General features: G+C 40.8%; 1 protein-coding gene across 2 annotated transcripts in view; it reads right to left on the bottom strand.

Annotated features, from left to right (window-relative positions):
* GANC (glucosidase alpha, neutral C) overlaps positions 1-15,290 on the bottom strand; it is a 95,805-nt gene that overhangs the window by 47,514 nt on the left and 33,001 nt on the right. For both annotated transcript variants that reach the window (XM_010367025.2, XM_010367026.2), the window contains exons 8-10: positions 3,680-3,746; positions 1,953-2,049; positions 110-290 (exon numbers count right to left, since the gene is read on the bottom strand). In XM_010367025.2, coding sequence (XP_010365327.2) covers positions 110-290; positions 1,953-2,049; positions 3,680-3,746 — 345 coding nt within the window. The remainder of the gene's footprint in view (positions 1-109; positions 291-1,952; positions 2,050-3,679; positions 3,747-15,290) is intronic.

The following is a 15,290-nucleotide window of genomic DNA, read 5'->3' as shown; positions in this document are numbered from 1 at the left end:
AAGCTTTTGGTGGCAGAGAAGTGCCACTACAAAGATAGCAGCTATGACTCCACTGCAGTGGTTTTGCTTCTTCTTTACCTATGACATGTAGCCACGATCCATAGCTCACCTCTACTGCAGGCTCTGTATTGATCTCCACCAGTGTTTCTGAGGCATTCAGCCAGAAAATGCCTATAGTTCTGCCCAGTTTGTGGGCCAGGAGATAAGGTACTGAACCATAAATGCCCATTTTGTCAAATATTTGGTATCCATAGACATCCAGGTTATAAAGACGGTAAGCATCTTCATCACTGAAACACAAAGATTATCATCAATTACTATCACAAATATATTATTAATATTAATAAATAGAATAGCTCTTCTCTTCTCTGAAAACACGTAGGTCCCATGCATCTTTGAAGGCTCAAGTATTGCCACTTCCCTAAAGATTTCCAACTTGGGTGAAGGTGGTCCTCTTCCCTTGACTCCTTTGGCACCACTTCCTGTGACATTAGCACATACGATCACATCTTACACATCTTTTCTAAATCTCTTTTTCTTTTTTCCAGACAGGGTCTCACTCTGTCACCCAGGCTGGAGTGCAGTGGCACGATCTTAGCTCACTGCAACCTCCACTTTCCAGGTTCAGCAGTTCTCCCACCTCAGCCTCCCAAGTAGCTGGGATACAGGTGCGCACCACTACACCCAGCTAATTTTTGTATTTTTTGGTAGAGATGAGGTTTCACCATGTTGGCCAGACTGGTCTCAAACTCCTGACCTCAAGTGATCCACCCACCTCGGCCTCCCAAAGTGCTGGGATTACAGGTGTGAGCCACTGTGCCCGGCCTAAATATCCTTTGAGTGGAGGACTCTCTCCAATGAATACTCCACAACAGCAAGCACACAGTAAGTATCCACTGATGAATTTTGTGAGTATTTCTCTGCAGTTAAAAGAATTGTGTCCAATAGGCTTCCACAGTGCTTAGCAGGGGAAGATGAGGAACTGAATTGGGGGAGGCAGCACAGAGCTCAAATCAGTGTGAGAGCAGCACAGTTTCTGCTGGACTTGTCACTATGCCTACCTGAAAGTAAACAGCACCTGAACCTGGCAACCTTATCAGACTCTGTTTCTCTTTGGTTTTGTTTCCTCTTAATCTGATGCCTCTGGCATCTATTTGTCAATAGTGTCAGTCTGACATGATATCCCTGAGGGAACTAAAGGTGATCAGATGCCACATTATTCCATTCTCTGGCTCACTCTCCCATTTTGGTAAAAGACTTTTTCTAGGTCAGTGATTTTTCACAATATATTCTCCTAGGGTTCCACAAAAGGCCTTGAGAGGTAGAAGTGAAACCTGGGGATAAAGATCTTCCCTCTACTCTGATCACAGCAGCTCCATAATTTTACTTCTTCTGTATTTCTAGGTTCAGTACTACAGTTTTTATAGTTATCTAATTTTACCACAGAAAAAATAAATAAAAATGGAAAACTGGCCAGGCACGGTGGCTCACAGCTGTAATACCAGCACTTTGGGAGGCCAAGGTGGGCGAATCACAAGGTTGGGAGTTCGAGACCAGACTGGCCAATATGGTGAAACCCCATCTCTACTAAAAATACAAAATAAATTAGCCAGGCGTGGTGACAGGTACCTGTAGTCCCAACTACTCAGGAAGCTGAAGCAGGAGAATTGCTTGAACCCAGGAGGTGGAGGTTGAAGTGAGCCAAGATTTTGCCACTGTACTCCAGCCTGGCCAACAGAGCAAGACTCCGTCTCAAAAAAAAAAAAAAAAAAAAAAAGTTAAACCACTGCTCTGAGTGATCATTCAAGGAGGGTTCTTAAATATCCACAAGCAATATAATGGAGGAAAAGGCCTGGCACATATTAGCACTGGCTCAGACAGCTAACAAATGTTTTCAAATCATCTCAATACAGAAACCAGAGCCTCCCATAAGAATTCTTGTTTTCACTTACCCAGTATTTTTAAGTTGGTGTGATTCTGCATGTTGTGGGATCCCATAGAGATGCTCAAATCCATGCAAGGAGAAATCCAAACCAATGGAAGAAGGACCTGTAGAAACCAGGATACCAAGTTTTGTTTTTGAAAGGACACTCACGTAAGGAGATTCAGTTAATTCTGAGTGCAGAGAGATGACTAGACTAGAGGCTGAGAGACCTGGGCTCAGCTAGATCAATCAGCAAATGCTGTGTACTGACCCTCTGTGAGATATTATATTCAGGTGTTGTGGGGATACAAAAATGTTTAACTCAAAGTTCTGGTCACGTATTAGTTCTGTTGCCTTAGCTGTGTGATGAAGCTCTCTGTTTCCTCTTTCCAGTAAATCTCTTTTCTCTCTATAAAGCATGATTACAAAGTTTTAGATTTTTTTCCTAATCGAAATTTTCCTTATCACATATTTCCTTGCTTAGGAAGTAAAGGATATTGCGCATTTTCGGTCTTCACTAGATGAAATGACTGAATGTCTTGTGCCTGATCACTCATTCTTACTGCCAGCCTCATCTGTGACTGCCTATAGAGAATACAAATGTCAAGTGCACCAGGAGGGCCATAACTGGTTCCTCAAAATATTCCTCCTCTGTGATTGTGATTATATAAACTTCCTTTAACCAAAGACAAAGTCCGTTATTTAGCAATTATTTTAGAGCTACCGGAAAAATGTAAATGACTAGGAGGTATAACGTGGACTTTAATTTATGCTAGGTTAAAGTATTTGACTTCAAATGGTCCTTATTTGTAGGAGCTTGTGGAAAAGAGATGCTACAGAGAAGGTAAAAAAGATTATGACATGGACGGGTATGGTGGCTTACTCCTGTAATCCCAGCACTTTGGGAGGCTGAGGCAGGTGCATCACTTGAGGCCAGGAGTTCAAGGGTGCAGTAAGCCATGATCACGCCACTGCACTCCAGCCTGGGTGACAGAGTGAGAACCTGGCTCAAACAAACAAACACATAAACAAAAAGACAAAAAGATTATGATGTTATAGAAAGGAAGGCCTGAGAACCCATGCTCCCACTTTTAATCTGGGGAATTCTGTCAGCCCTGATCATTATACTACGTTGTGGATAATGATGGCCAGAATAGGAATTTTAAAGGTGTTAGAAAGGGTTTGTTATTCTACAGAGTAGGGAGGAGGAAAGAGGAAAATGAGTACTTTTCTAACCGCCTAAGTTCCTAGTACCTGAAAAACACCTCCTAAAGAGACAAACTTGCCCCCCATCCCAATTCCATCACTAAGCCTGGTGAGAAATGTAACAGATGGGAATGTGATACCCATGCAAATGATGGGACTGGAAAAGGTTGAGAACCATTGGCTTGAAATGTTGCAACTGAGGGGCTCTAGAACTTGGGTTTCTCATCACTTGACTCCCATAAAAATTGAATGTGGAATTTGTAGCTGTCTTATCTAATGAACAGTGCAAGCAGTGTGCTGACCTAGGCCCCTCCACGAGACCATAAGCTCCATGTGGCCTATATTTCTTTTACACTTCCCACAAAAGGCATATAATTGCTATTTCTCTGTTGCAATGCATTATTGAAGGATAGCGAATCTGATCTGAGATTTCTGTTCTTCTGTTAAAGTCACCTGTTTTAGGTGCCAGAGATCAAGGGGCTTTTAGATAGAATTACGCAGCCATTTTTGGAATGATCTGTTTTAATACTACACCAGTTTCAATTTTACCATTAGCTTTGATATCCACAAATTTTCCAAATTTCTCTTCCCACAGGCCCAGATCCTCTTGATTCTCCTGTTGGTAAAAGGGAGCAAAGTGAGTTTACAAATTGTAACAAATGTGTTCACCACAATAGCACATTTTATTTGGATTTTTTTTCTAAAAGACTGAGAAAGTGAGTTCATCTTTTAGAAGAACAGTGTGTGATGTCAGTACATTTAACAAATCAAATCTGTGTTCTATATACATGTCAATAATCATCTTTATGAGTCATAGCTGACATGACTATATATTTTTTATTGTGGTAAAATATACACAACATAAAATTTACCATTTCAACTATTTTCAAGTTCAGGTTCAGTGGCTTTAAGTACCTTCACATTGCTGTGCAACTATTGAAACTGTACCCCAAAGAGTTAAATAAGCCAGTGATTAACAGAAATTCTTGAGCTTATAAGATGGCAGATAAGAAAAAAAAACAAGTTGCTGAAATGCTAAAACCCTCTGCTTGTGAGATTAAAAAACTGGCTGAAATCAGTTGGAACCAATATGGCCAATTAGAGTCTGCAGAACAAGCTTGCTGGCAACATAGCCTGAACTGCCACCACATATTTCATACTAATTCCCTCTGAATTTGCACAGGCAACCTATGAGGAAGCATGAAGAGATAACTGCACATGCTCGAGGACTTTTCAGACTTCCCTTTCCTTCCACCAACCACCTGCTATAATATAATCCCAGAATGTACTCCCTAAAACTTTCTAATAAAATTAGTGCCTTAAGGCCAGCACAGAGACAAATTTGAGCTGAACTCCTATCTCCTTGTTGGTCAATCTAAAATAAAAACCTTTTCTGTTCTCAAAGACCTGGTGTCGTAGTATTGGTTTCTAGTGCATCAGGCAGCAAGCCCCTTTGCTCAGTAACACTGTCACCATCCATCTCCAGAATTTTTTTTTTTTTTTTTTTTTTTTTTTTTTTTTTTTTTTTTTGAGACGGAGTCTCGCTCTGTTGCCAGGCTGAAATGCAGTGGTGTGATCTTGGCTCACTGCAACTTCCAACTCCCGTGTTCAAGCGATTCTCCTGCCTCAGGCACCCAAGTAGCTGGGATTACAGGCATGCACCACCACGCCCAGCTAATTTTTATATTTTTAGTAGAGACAGGGTTTCACCATGTTGGCCAGGATGGTCTTGATCTCCTGACCTCGTGATCCGCTAGCCTTGGCCTCCCAAGGCCAAGTGCTGGAATTACAGGTGTGAGCCACCATGGCCGGCCTCCAGAACATTTTTTTTTCCTGGGCAGTGCCTGGGGGTGTAGAGGGAGTCTCTGTGGAAGCCCCTGAGCACTGCCCATCTGCAGAACTTTTTCATCGTCCCAGACTGAACCTCCTTGACCGTTAAAGAGCAACTCCCCGTTTCCCCCACTGTCAGTCCCTGGCAGCCACCATTCTACTTTCTTTTATGAATTTGACTACTCTAGGTACCTCCTACAAGTAGAATGATATATAATTTGTCCTTTTGTAACTGGCTTATTTCACTTAGGATAACAACTTCAGGTTTCATCCATGTTGCAGTATGTATCAGAATTTCCTTCCTTTTTAAGACTAAATAATATTCCATTGCAGGTATTTATCACATTTTGTTTGGGCATTCATCCATCAATGGACACACTTTGGTTGCCTCCACCTTTTGGCTATTGTGAATAATGCTGCTATGAACATGGGCATACAAATATCTGAGTCCCTGTCTTCACTTCTGGGTATAGACCCAGAAGTGGAACTGCTGGATCATATTGTGATTCTATGTTTAATTCTTTGAGGAACTGCCATAACTCTTGACATGAATACCTCTACAGGAACCAAAATGTAAAAGTGCTTTGAAAAATGCAGTCTTTACATATGTAAGAATTAAAAAATTTTTTTTCTTGTAAATATGTGAGGCAAAACATTTAGAACCAAATAACTTAGGTCTGTTTTAAGAGATCCTATGCAGAGATTTGTTTTTGCTGAGATGGGCACTTTACCCCCCTGCTTCAATCAGCCAAACTACTGGCTACATTCTTGTGCTAGTTTGAGAAGTCAAGTCAACTGGGATGGCAATGACTGCTCAGGTCCATAATCTTTTGAAGCAAAGGTATAAACTTTCTCAGCTTTATAAAAGTCTTCTTTTCCCTAGAATAAAAAAACTTTAAAAAATTGTGTATGTGTGAAATGCATATTTCTTTAAATGACTCTTTGTCCATTTCTAGGTTCATAATTAAAGCTTCTGTAAAGCAAGCCTGTTTTTTGTTTTTTGTTTTGTTTTGTTTTGTTTTGTTTTTGACAGTCTTGCTCTGTCAGCCAAGCTGGAGTGCAATGGCACAATCACTGCAGCCTTGACCTCCTGGGCTTAAGTAATTCTTCCGCCTCAGCCTTCCGAGTAGCTGAGACTACAGGCACATGTCACCATGCCTGGTTAATTTATTTTTATTTTTTATAGAGACAAGTCTCACTATGTTGCCCAGACTGGTCTTGAACTCCTGGGCTCAAGCAATCCTCCCTCCTTGGCCTCCCAAATTGTCGGGATTACAGGCATGAGCCACCATTATCTAGCCAGCTGTATGTTAAAAAAAACCAAAACACCTGAATGCATAATACAGGGGCTACTATTCTGGGGTCCCTGGATGGGCTTTAGAGTCCATTAACTCCCTCAAACAGTATGAACAATTTTAATTTTTCTACAGAGCCGGTTCACAGTTTCCATCAGATTCTTGCAAAGGGGTCTGTGACTCAAAACCACTACCTAATCTATCTACTGTCAGGGCTCTTTTTTTTGTTTTTATTTCTTCTTTAAAAAAAGTGGGGGGATACATGTGCAGAACGTGCAGGTTTGTTACACAGGTATGCAAGTGCCATGGTGGTTCGCTGCACTTATTGACCCATCCTCTAAGTTCCTTCCCCTCGCCCTCCACCCCACAACAGGCCCTGGTGTGTGATGTTCCCTTTCCCATGTCCATGTGTTCTCATTGCAACTCCCACTTACGAGTGAGAACATGCAGTGTTTGTTTTTCTGTCCCTGTGCTAGTTTGCTGAGGATGATGGCTTCCAGCTTCATCCAGGTCCCCGCAAAGTACATAATTCCATTCCTTTTTATAGCTGCATAGTACTCCATGGTGTATATGTACCACATTTTCTCTTCTTTTTGAATCTCTGAACAGTGGATTTTGTTACTTTTATGTTGATTTTTATTATTGGTTTATTTTATTATACTTTAAGTTCTGGGATACATGTACAGAATGTGCAGGTTACATAGGTATACACGTGCCATGGTGGTTTGCTACACCCATCAACCCATCATCTACATTAGGTACTACTCCTAATGCTCTCTCTCCCCTAGGCCCCCACCCTGCAACAGGCCCTGGTGTGTGATGTTCCCCTCCCTGTGTCCATGTGTTCTCACTGTTCAACTCCTACTTATGAGTGAGAACATGTGGTGTTTGGTTTTCTGTTCCTCTGTTAGCTTGCTGAGGATAATGGTTTCTAGCTTCATCCATGTCCCTGCAAAGGACATGAACTCATCCTTTTTTATGGCTGCATAGTATTCCTTGGTATATATGTGCCATATTTTCTTTATCCAGTCTATCACTGATAGACATTTGAGTTGGTTCCAAGTCTTTGCTAATGTGAATAGTGCTGCAATAAACATATGTGTGAATGTGTCTTTATAGAATGATTTATAATTCTTTAGGAATATCCCCAGTAATGGGATGGCTGGGTCCGATGGTATTTCTGGTTCTAGATCCTTGAGGAATCACCAGTCTTCCACAATGGTTGAACTAATTTACACTCCCACCAACAGTGTAAAAGCATTCCTATTTCTCCATATCCTCTCCAGGATCTGTTGTTTCCTGATTTTTTAATGATTGCCATTCTAACTGGTGTGAGATGGTACTCATTGTGGTTTTGATTTGCATTTCTGTAATGACCAGTGATGATGAGCTTTTTTTTATGTTTGTCGGCCACATAAATGTCTTCTTTTGAGAAGTGTTTATTCAGAACCTTTGTCCATTTTTTGATGGGGTTATTTTTTTCCTGTAAATTTGTTTAAGCTCCTTGTAGATTCTGGATATTAGCCCTTTGTCAGATGGATAGATTACAAAAATTTTCTCCCATTCTGTAAGTTACATGTTTACTCTGATGATAGTTTCTTTTGCTGTGCAGAAGCTCTTTAGTTTAATTAGATCCCATTTGTCAATTCTGGCTTTTGTTGCTATTGCTTTTGATGTTTTAGTCATGAAGTCTTTGCCCATGCCTATGTCCTGAATGGTATTGCCTAGGTTTTCTTCTAGGGTTTTTATGGTTTTAGATCTTATGTTTAAGTCTTTAATTCATCTTGTGTTAATTTTTGTATAAGGTGTAAGGAAGGGGTCCAGTTTCAGTTTTCTGCATATGGCTAGTCAGTTTTCCCAACACCATTTATTAAATAGGGAATCCTTTCCCCATTGCTTTTGTCAGGTTGTCAAAGATTAGATGGTTGTAGATGTGTGGCATTATTTCTGAGGCCTCTGTTCTGTTCCATTGGTCCACACATCTGTTTTGGTACTAGTACCATGCTGTTTTGGTTACTGTATCCTTGTAGTATAATTTGAAGTCAGGTAGCGTGATACCTCCAGCTTTGTTCTTTCTGCTTAGGATTGTCTTGGCTATATGGGCTCTTTTTTGGTTCCATGTGACATTTAAAGTAGTTTTTTCTAATTCTGTGAAGAAAGTCAATGGTAGCTTGATGGGGATAGCATTGAATCTATAAAGTACTTTGGGCAGTATGGCCATTTTCACAATATTGATTCTTACTATCCATGAGCATGGAATGTTCTTCCATTTGTTTGTGTCCTCTTTTATTTCTTTGAGCAGTGGTTTGTAGTTCTCCTTGAAGAGGTCCTTCACATCTCTTGTAAGTTGTATTCCTAGGTGTTTTATTATCTTTGTAGCAACTGTGAATGGGAGTTTGCTTATGATTTGGCTCTCTGACTATTACCGGTGTATAGGAATGCTTGTGATTTTTGCACATTGATTTTATATCCTAAGACTTTGCTTATCAGCTTAAGGAGATTTTGGGCTGAGATGATGTGGTTTTCTAAATATATAATCATGCCATCTGCAAACCGAGACAATTTGACTTCCTCTCTTCCTATTTGAATACTTTTTATTTCTTTTTCTTACCTGACTGCCCTGGCTAGAACTTGCAATTACTATGTTGAATAGGAGTGGTGAGAAAGGGCATCCTTGTCTTGTGCCGGTTTTCAAAGGGAATGCTTCCAGCTTTTGCCCATTCAGTATGATATTGGCTGTGGGTTTGTCATAAATAGCTCTTATTATTTTGAGATAATTCCATCAATACCTAGTTTATTAAGAGTTTTTAGCATGAAGGGGTGTTGAATTTTATTGAAGGCCTTTTCTGGATCTATTAAGATAATCATGTGGTTTTTGTCATTGATTCTGCTTATGTGATGGATTACGTTTATTGATTTGTGTAGGTTGAATCAGCTTTGCATCCCAGGGATGAAGCTGACTTGAGCGTGATGGATAAGCTTTTTGATGTGCTGCTGGATTCGGCTTGCCAGTATTTTATTGAGGATTTTCTCATCAACGTTCATTAGGGATATTGGCCTCAAATTTTCTTGTTTTGTTGTGCGTCTGCCAGGTATGGGTATGAGGATGATGCTGGCCTCATGAAATGAGTTAGGGAGGAGTCCATCTTTTTCTATTGTTTGGAATAGTTTCAGAAGGAATGGTATCAGCTCCTCTTTGTATCTCTGGTAGAATTCAGCTCTGAATCCGTCTGGTCCTGGGCTTTTTTTAGTTGGTAGACTATTAATTACTGCCTCAATTTCAGAACTTGTTATTGTTCTATTCAGGGATTCAACTTCTTCCTGGTTTAGTCTTGGGAGGGTGTATGTGTCCAGGAATTTATTGATTTCTTCTAGATTTTCTAGTTTATTTGCATAGATATGTTTATAGTATTCTCTGATGGTATTTTGTATTTCTGTAGGATCAGTGGTGATATCCCCTTTATCATTTTTTATTATGTCTATTTGATTCTTCTCTCTTTTATTCTTTATTATTCTGGCTAGCAGTCTATCTATTCTGTTAATCTTTTCAAAAAACCAGCTTCTGGATTCATTGATTTTTTGAAGGGTTTTTCGTGTCTCTATCTCCTTCAGTTCTGCTCTGATCTTAGTTATTTCTTGTCTTCTGGTAGCTTTTGAATTTGTATACTCTTGCTTCTCCAGTTATTTTAATTGTGATGTTAGGGTGTCGATTTTAGATCTTTCCTGCTTTCTCCCATGGGCATTTAGTGCTATAAATTTCCCTCTAAACACTGCTTTGGCTGTGTCCCAGAGATTCTGGTACATTGTGTTTTTGTTCTCATTGGTTTCAAATAACTTACTTATTTCTGCCTTCATTTTGTCATTTACCCAGTAGTCATTCAGGAGCAGGTTGTTCAGCTTCCATGTAGTTGTGCGATTTTCAGTGAGTTTCTTAATCCTGAGTTCTAATTTGATTGCACTGCGCTCTAAGAGACTGTTTGTTATGATTTCCACTATTTTCCATTTGCTGAGGAATATTTTACTTCCAATTATGTGGTCAATTTTAGAGTTAGTGCAATGTGGTGCTGAGAAGAATGTACATTCTACTGATTTGGGGTGGAGAGTTCTGTAGATGTTTATTAGGTCCACTTGCTGCAGTGCTGGGTTCAAGTCCTGAGTATCCTTGTTAATTTTCTGTCTTGTTAATCTAATATTGACAATGGGGTGTTAAAGTCTCCCACTATTATTTTGTGGGAGTCTAAGTCTCTTTGTAGGTCTCTAAGAACTTGCTTTATGAATCTGGGTACTCCTGTATTGGGTGCATATATATTTAGGACAGTTAGCTCTTCTTGTTGCATTGATCCCTTCACCATTATGTAATGCCCTTTTTTGTTTCTTTCAATCTTTGTTGGTTTAAAGTCTGTTATATCAGAGACTAAGATTGCAACCTCTGCTTTCTTATTTATTTATTTTTTGCTTTCCATTTGCTTGGTAAATATTCCTTCCTCCCTTTATTTTGAGCCTATGTGTGTCTCTGCATGTGAGATGGGTCTCCTGAATACAGCACACCAATGGGTCTTAACTCTTTATCCAATTTGCCCATCTGTGTCTTTTAATTGGGGAATTTAGCCTGTCTACATTTATAGTTAATATTGTTATGTGTGAATCTGATCCTGTCATTATGATACTAGCTGGTTATTTTGCCCATTAGTTGATGCAGTTTCTTCATTGTGTTGATGGTCTTTACAATTTGGTATGTTTTTGCAGTGGCTAGTACTGGTTTTTCCTTTCCATATTCAGTGCTTCCTTCAGAAACTCTTGTAAGATCCTTTCTGTTTTGTCACCGCAGGCTTGGCGGTGACAAAATCTCTCAGTATTTGCTTGTCTGTAAAGGATTTTCTTTCTCCTTTGCTTATGAAGCTTAGTTTGGCTGGATATGAAATTCTGGATTAAAATTATTTTCTTTAAGAATGTTGAATACTGGCCCCCACTTTCTGGCTTGTAGGGCTTCTGCAGAGAGATCTGGTGTTACTCTGATGGGCTTCCCTTTGTGGGTAACCCAACCTTTCTCTATGGCTGCCCTTAACATTTTTTTCCTTCATTTCAACCTTGGTCAGTCTGACGATTATGCGTCTTAGGGTTGCTCTTCTCAAGTAGTATCTTTGTGGTGTTCTCTGTATTTCTTGAATTTGAATGTTGGTCTGTCTTGCCATGTTGGGGAAGTTCTCCTGGATAATATCCTGAAGAGTGTTTTCCAACTTGGTTCCACTCTTCCTGTCACTTTCAGGTATACCAATCAAAGGTAGGTTTGGCCTTTTCACACAGTCCCATATATCTTGGAGGCTTTGTTCGTTCCTTTTCATTTTTTTTTTTTTTTTCTCTAATCTTGTCTTCACTCATTATTCCATTAAATTGATCTTCAATCTCTGATATCCTTTCTTCCACTTGATCAATTTGGCTATTGATACTGGTGTATGCCTCATGAAGTTCTCATGCTGTGTTTTTCACCTCCATCAGGTCATTTACACTCTTCTCGAAACTGGTTATTCTAGTTAGCAATTCCTCTAACCTTTTTTCAAGATTCTTAGCTTCCTTGCATTGGGTTAGAACATGCTCCTTTAGCTTGGAAGAGTTTGTTATTACCCACCTTCTGAAGCCTACTTCTGTCAATTCATTAAACTCATTCACCATCCAATTTTGTTCCCTCACTGGTGAGTTGTGATCCTTTGAAGGAGAACAGGCATTCTGGTTTTTGGAATTTTCAGCCTTTTGGGCTGGTTTTTCCTCACCTTCATGGATTTATCTACTTTGGTCTTTGATGTTGGTGACCTTAGGATGGGGTTTTTGTGGGCATGTCCTTTTTGTTGATGTTGATGTTATTCCTTTCCGTTTGTTAGTTTTCCTTCTAACAGTCAGGCCCCTCTGCTGCAGGTCTGCTGGAGTTTGCTGGAGGTCCATTCCAGACCCTGTTTGACTGGGTATCACCAGCAGAGGCTGCAGAACAGCAAAGATTGCTGCCTGTTCCTTCCTCTGGAAGCCTCATCCCAGAGAGGCACCTGGAAGATGCCAGCCAGAGCTCTCCTGTATGAGGTGTCTGTTGACCCTTGCTGGGAGGTATCTCCCAGTCAGGAGGCATGAGGGTCAGGGACCTACTTGAGGAGGCAGTCTGTCCCTTAGCAGAGCTCGAGTGCTGTGCTGGGAGACCCACTGATCTCTTCAGAGGTGGCAGGCAGGAATGTTTAAGTCTGCTGAAGCTGTACCCACAGTTGCCCCTTCCCCCCAGATGCTCTGTCCCAGGGAGATGGGAGTTTTATCTATAAGTCCCTGACTAGGGCTGCTGCCTTTCTTTCAGAGATGCCCTGTCCAGGCAGAAGGAATCTAGAGAGGCAGTCTGGCTACAGCAGCTTTGCGAAGCTGCAGTGGGCCCTACCCAGTTCAAACTTCCAGGTGGCTCTGTTTAGACTGTGAGGGGAAAACTGCCTACTCAAGCCTCAGTAATGGCGGATGCCCCTCATCCCACCAAGCTTGAGTGTCCCAGGTCAACTTCAGACTGGTGTGATGGCAGTGAGAATTTCAAGTCAGTGGATCTTAGCTTGCTGGGTTCCATGGCGTTGGAATCTGCTGAGCTAGACCACTTGGCTCCCTGACTTCAGCCCCGTTTCCAGGAGAGTGAACAGTTCTGTGTTGCTGGTGTTCCAGGCGCCACTGGGGTATTTAAAAAAAACCATGCAGCTAGCTTGGTGTCTGCCCAAATAGCCGCCCAGTTTTGTGCTTGAAAACCAGGGCCCTGGTGGTGTAGGCACCTGAGGGAATCTCCTGGTCTGCGGGTTACCAAGACAATGGGAGAAATGTAGTATCTGGGCCAGAATGCACCATTTCTCACAGCACAGTCTCTCATGGTTTCTCCTGGCTAGGGGAGGGAGTTTCCCGATCCCTTGTGCTTCCTGGGTGAGGCAATGCCCCACCCTGCTTCGGCTCACCCTCCATGGGCTACACCCACTATCTTAACCAGTCCCAATGAGATGAGTCAGACACTTCAGCTGGATATTCAGAGATCACCTGTCTTCTGCATTGATCTTGCTGGGAGCTGCAGACCGGAGCTGTGCGGCCATCTTGCCAGCCACAGCATACCACATTTTCTTTTTTTTTTTTTTTTTGAGATGGAGTTTCACTCTTGTTGCCCAGGCCAGAGTGCAATGGCGCAATCTTGGCTCACCGTAACCTCCACCTCCCAGGTTCATGTGATTCTCCTGCTTCAGCCTCCCTAGTGGCTGGGATTACAGGCGCGCATTACCATGCCCAGCTAATTTTATATTTTTAGTACAGACAGGGTTTCTCCATGTTGGTCAGGCTGGTCTCGAACTCCCAACCTCAGGTGATCCGCTTGCCTCGGCCTCCCAAAGTGCTGGGATTACAGGCATGAGCCACACACCCAGTCCCACATTTTCTTTATCCAGTCTATCACTGATGGGCACTTGGGTTGGTTTCATGTCTTTGCTATTGTAAATAGTGCTGCAATAAACATACATGTGCATGTGTCTTTATAGTAGAATGATTTATGTTCCTTTGGGTATATACCCAGTAATGGGACTGCTGGGTCAAATGGTATTTCTGGTTCTAGATCCTTGAGGAATCACTATACTGTCTTCCACAATGGACTAATTTACATTTCCACCAAGAGTGTAAAAGTGTTCCTATTTCTCCAGAGGCTCGCCAGCATCTATTGTTTTTTAACTTTTTAATAATCATCATTCTGACTGGTGTGAGATGGTATCTCACTGTGGTTTTGATTTGCATTTCTCTGATGATCAGTGATGATGAGCTTTTTTTCATATGTTTGTTGGCCACGCAAATGCCTTCTTTTGAGAAGTGTCTGTTCATATCCTTTGCCTACGTTTTGATGGGGTTGTTTTTTCTTGTAAATTTGCTTAGGTTCCTTGTAAATTCTGGATATTAGCACTTTGTCAGATGGGTAGATTGCAAAAATTTTCTCCCATTCTGTAAGTTGCCTGTTTACTCTGATGATCATTTCTTTTGCTGTGCAGAAGCTCTTTAGTTTAATTAGGTCCCATTTGTCAATTTTGGTTTTTATTGCATTTGCTTTTGGCGTTTTCATCATGAAGTCTTTGCCCATGCCCATGTCCTGAATGGTATTGTCTAGGTTTTCTTCTAGGGTTTTTATGGTTTTGAGTTTCACATTTAAGTCTTTAATTCATCTTGAGTTAATTTTTGTATAAGGTGTATGGAAGGGATCCAGTTTCAGTTTTCTGCATGTGGCTAGTCAGTTTTCCCAGCACCATTTATTGAATAGGAGATCCTTTCCCCATTGCTTTTGTCAGGTGTCTCGAAGATCTAATGGTTGTAGATGTGTGGTGTTATTTGGTTATTTCTGAGGTCTCTGTTCTGTTCCACTGGTCTATATGTCTGTTCTGGTACCAGTACCATGCTGTTTTGCTTACTGTAGCCTTGTAGTATAGTTTGAAGTCAGGTAATGTGATGGCTCCAGATTTGTTCTTTTTGCTTAGGATTGTCTTGGCTATATGGGATCTTCTTTGATTCCATATGAAATTTAAGATAGTTGTTTCTAATTCTGTGAAGAATGTCAATGGTAGTTTGATAGGAATAGCATTGACTCTATAAATTATTTTGGGCAGTAAGAAAACTTCAGGCCAATATCCCTGATAAATATCAATGTGAACATCCTCAATAAAATACTGGCAAACCGAATTCAGCAGCACATCAAAAAATTTATCCACCGTGATCAAGTCAGCTTCATCTCTGGAGCAAAGCTGGTTCAACATACGCAAATCAATAAACATAATCCATCACATAAACAGAACCAAAGACAAAAATCACATGATTATCTCAACAGATGCAGAAAAGGCCTTTGATAAAATTCAACATCCTTCATGTTAAAAACTCTCAATGAACTACATATTGATGGAACATATCTCAAAATAATAAAAGCTATTTATGACAAACCCACAGCCAATATCATACTGAATGGGCAAAAGCTGGAAGCATTCCCTTTGAAAACCAGCACAGGACAAGGATGC

The sequence above is a fragment of the Rhinopithecus roxellana genome, chromosome 5, assembly GCF_007565055.1.
Source record: "Rhinopithecus roxellana isolate Shanxi Qingling chromosome 5, ASM756505v1, whole genome shotgun sequence".
Taxonomy (NCBI): Eukaryota; Metazoa; Chordata; class Mammalia; order Primates; family Cercopithecidae; genus Rhinopithecus; species Rhinopithecus roxellana.
Note: the sequence above shows the minus strand (reverse complement) of the source record. Positions and strands in the feature narration are given on the sequence as shown.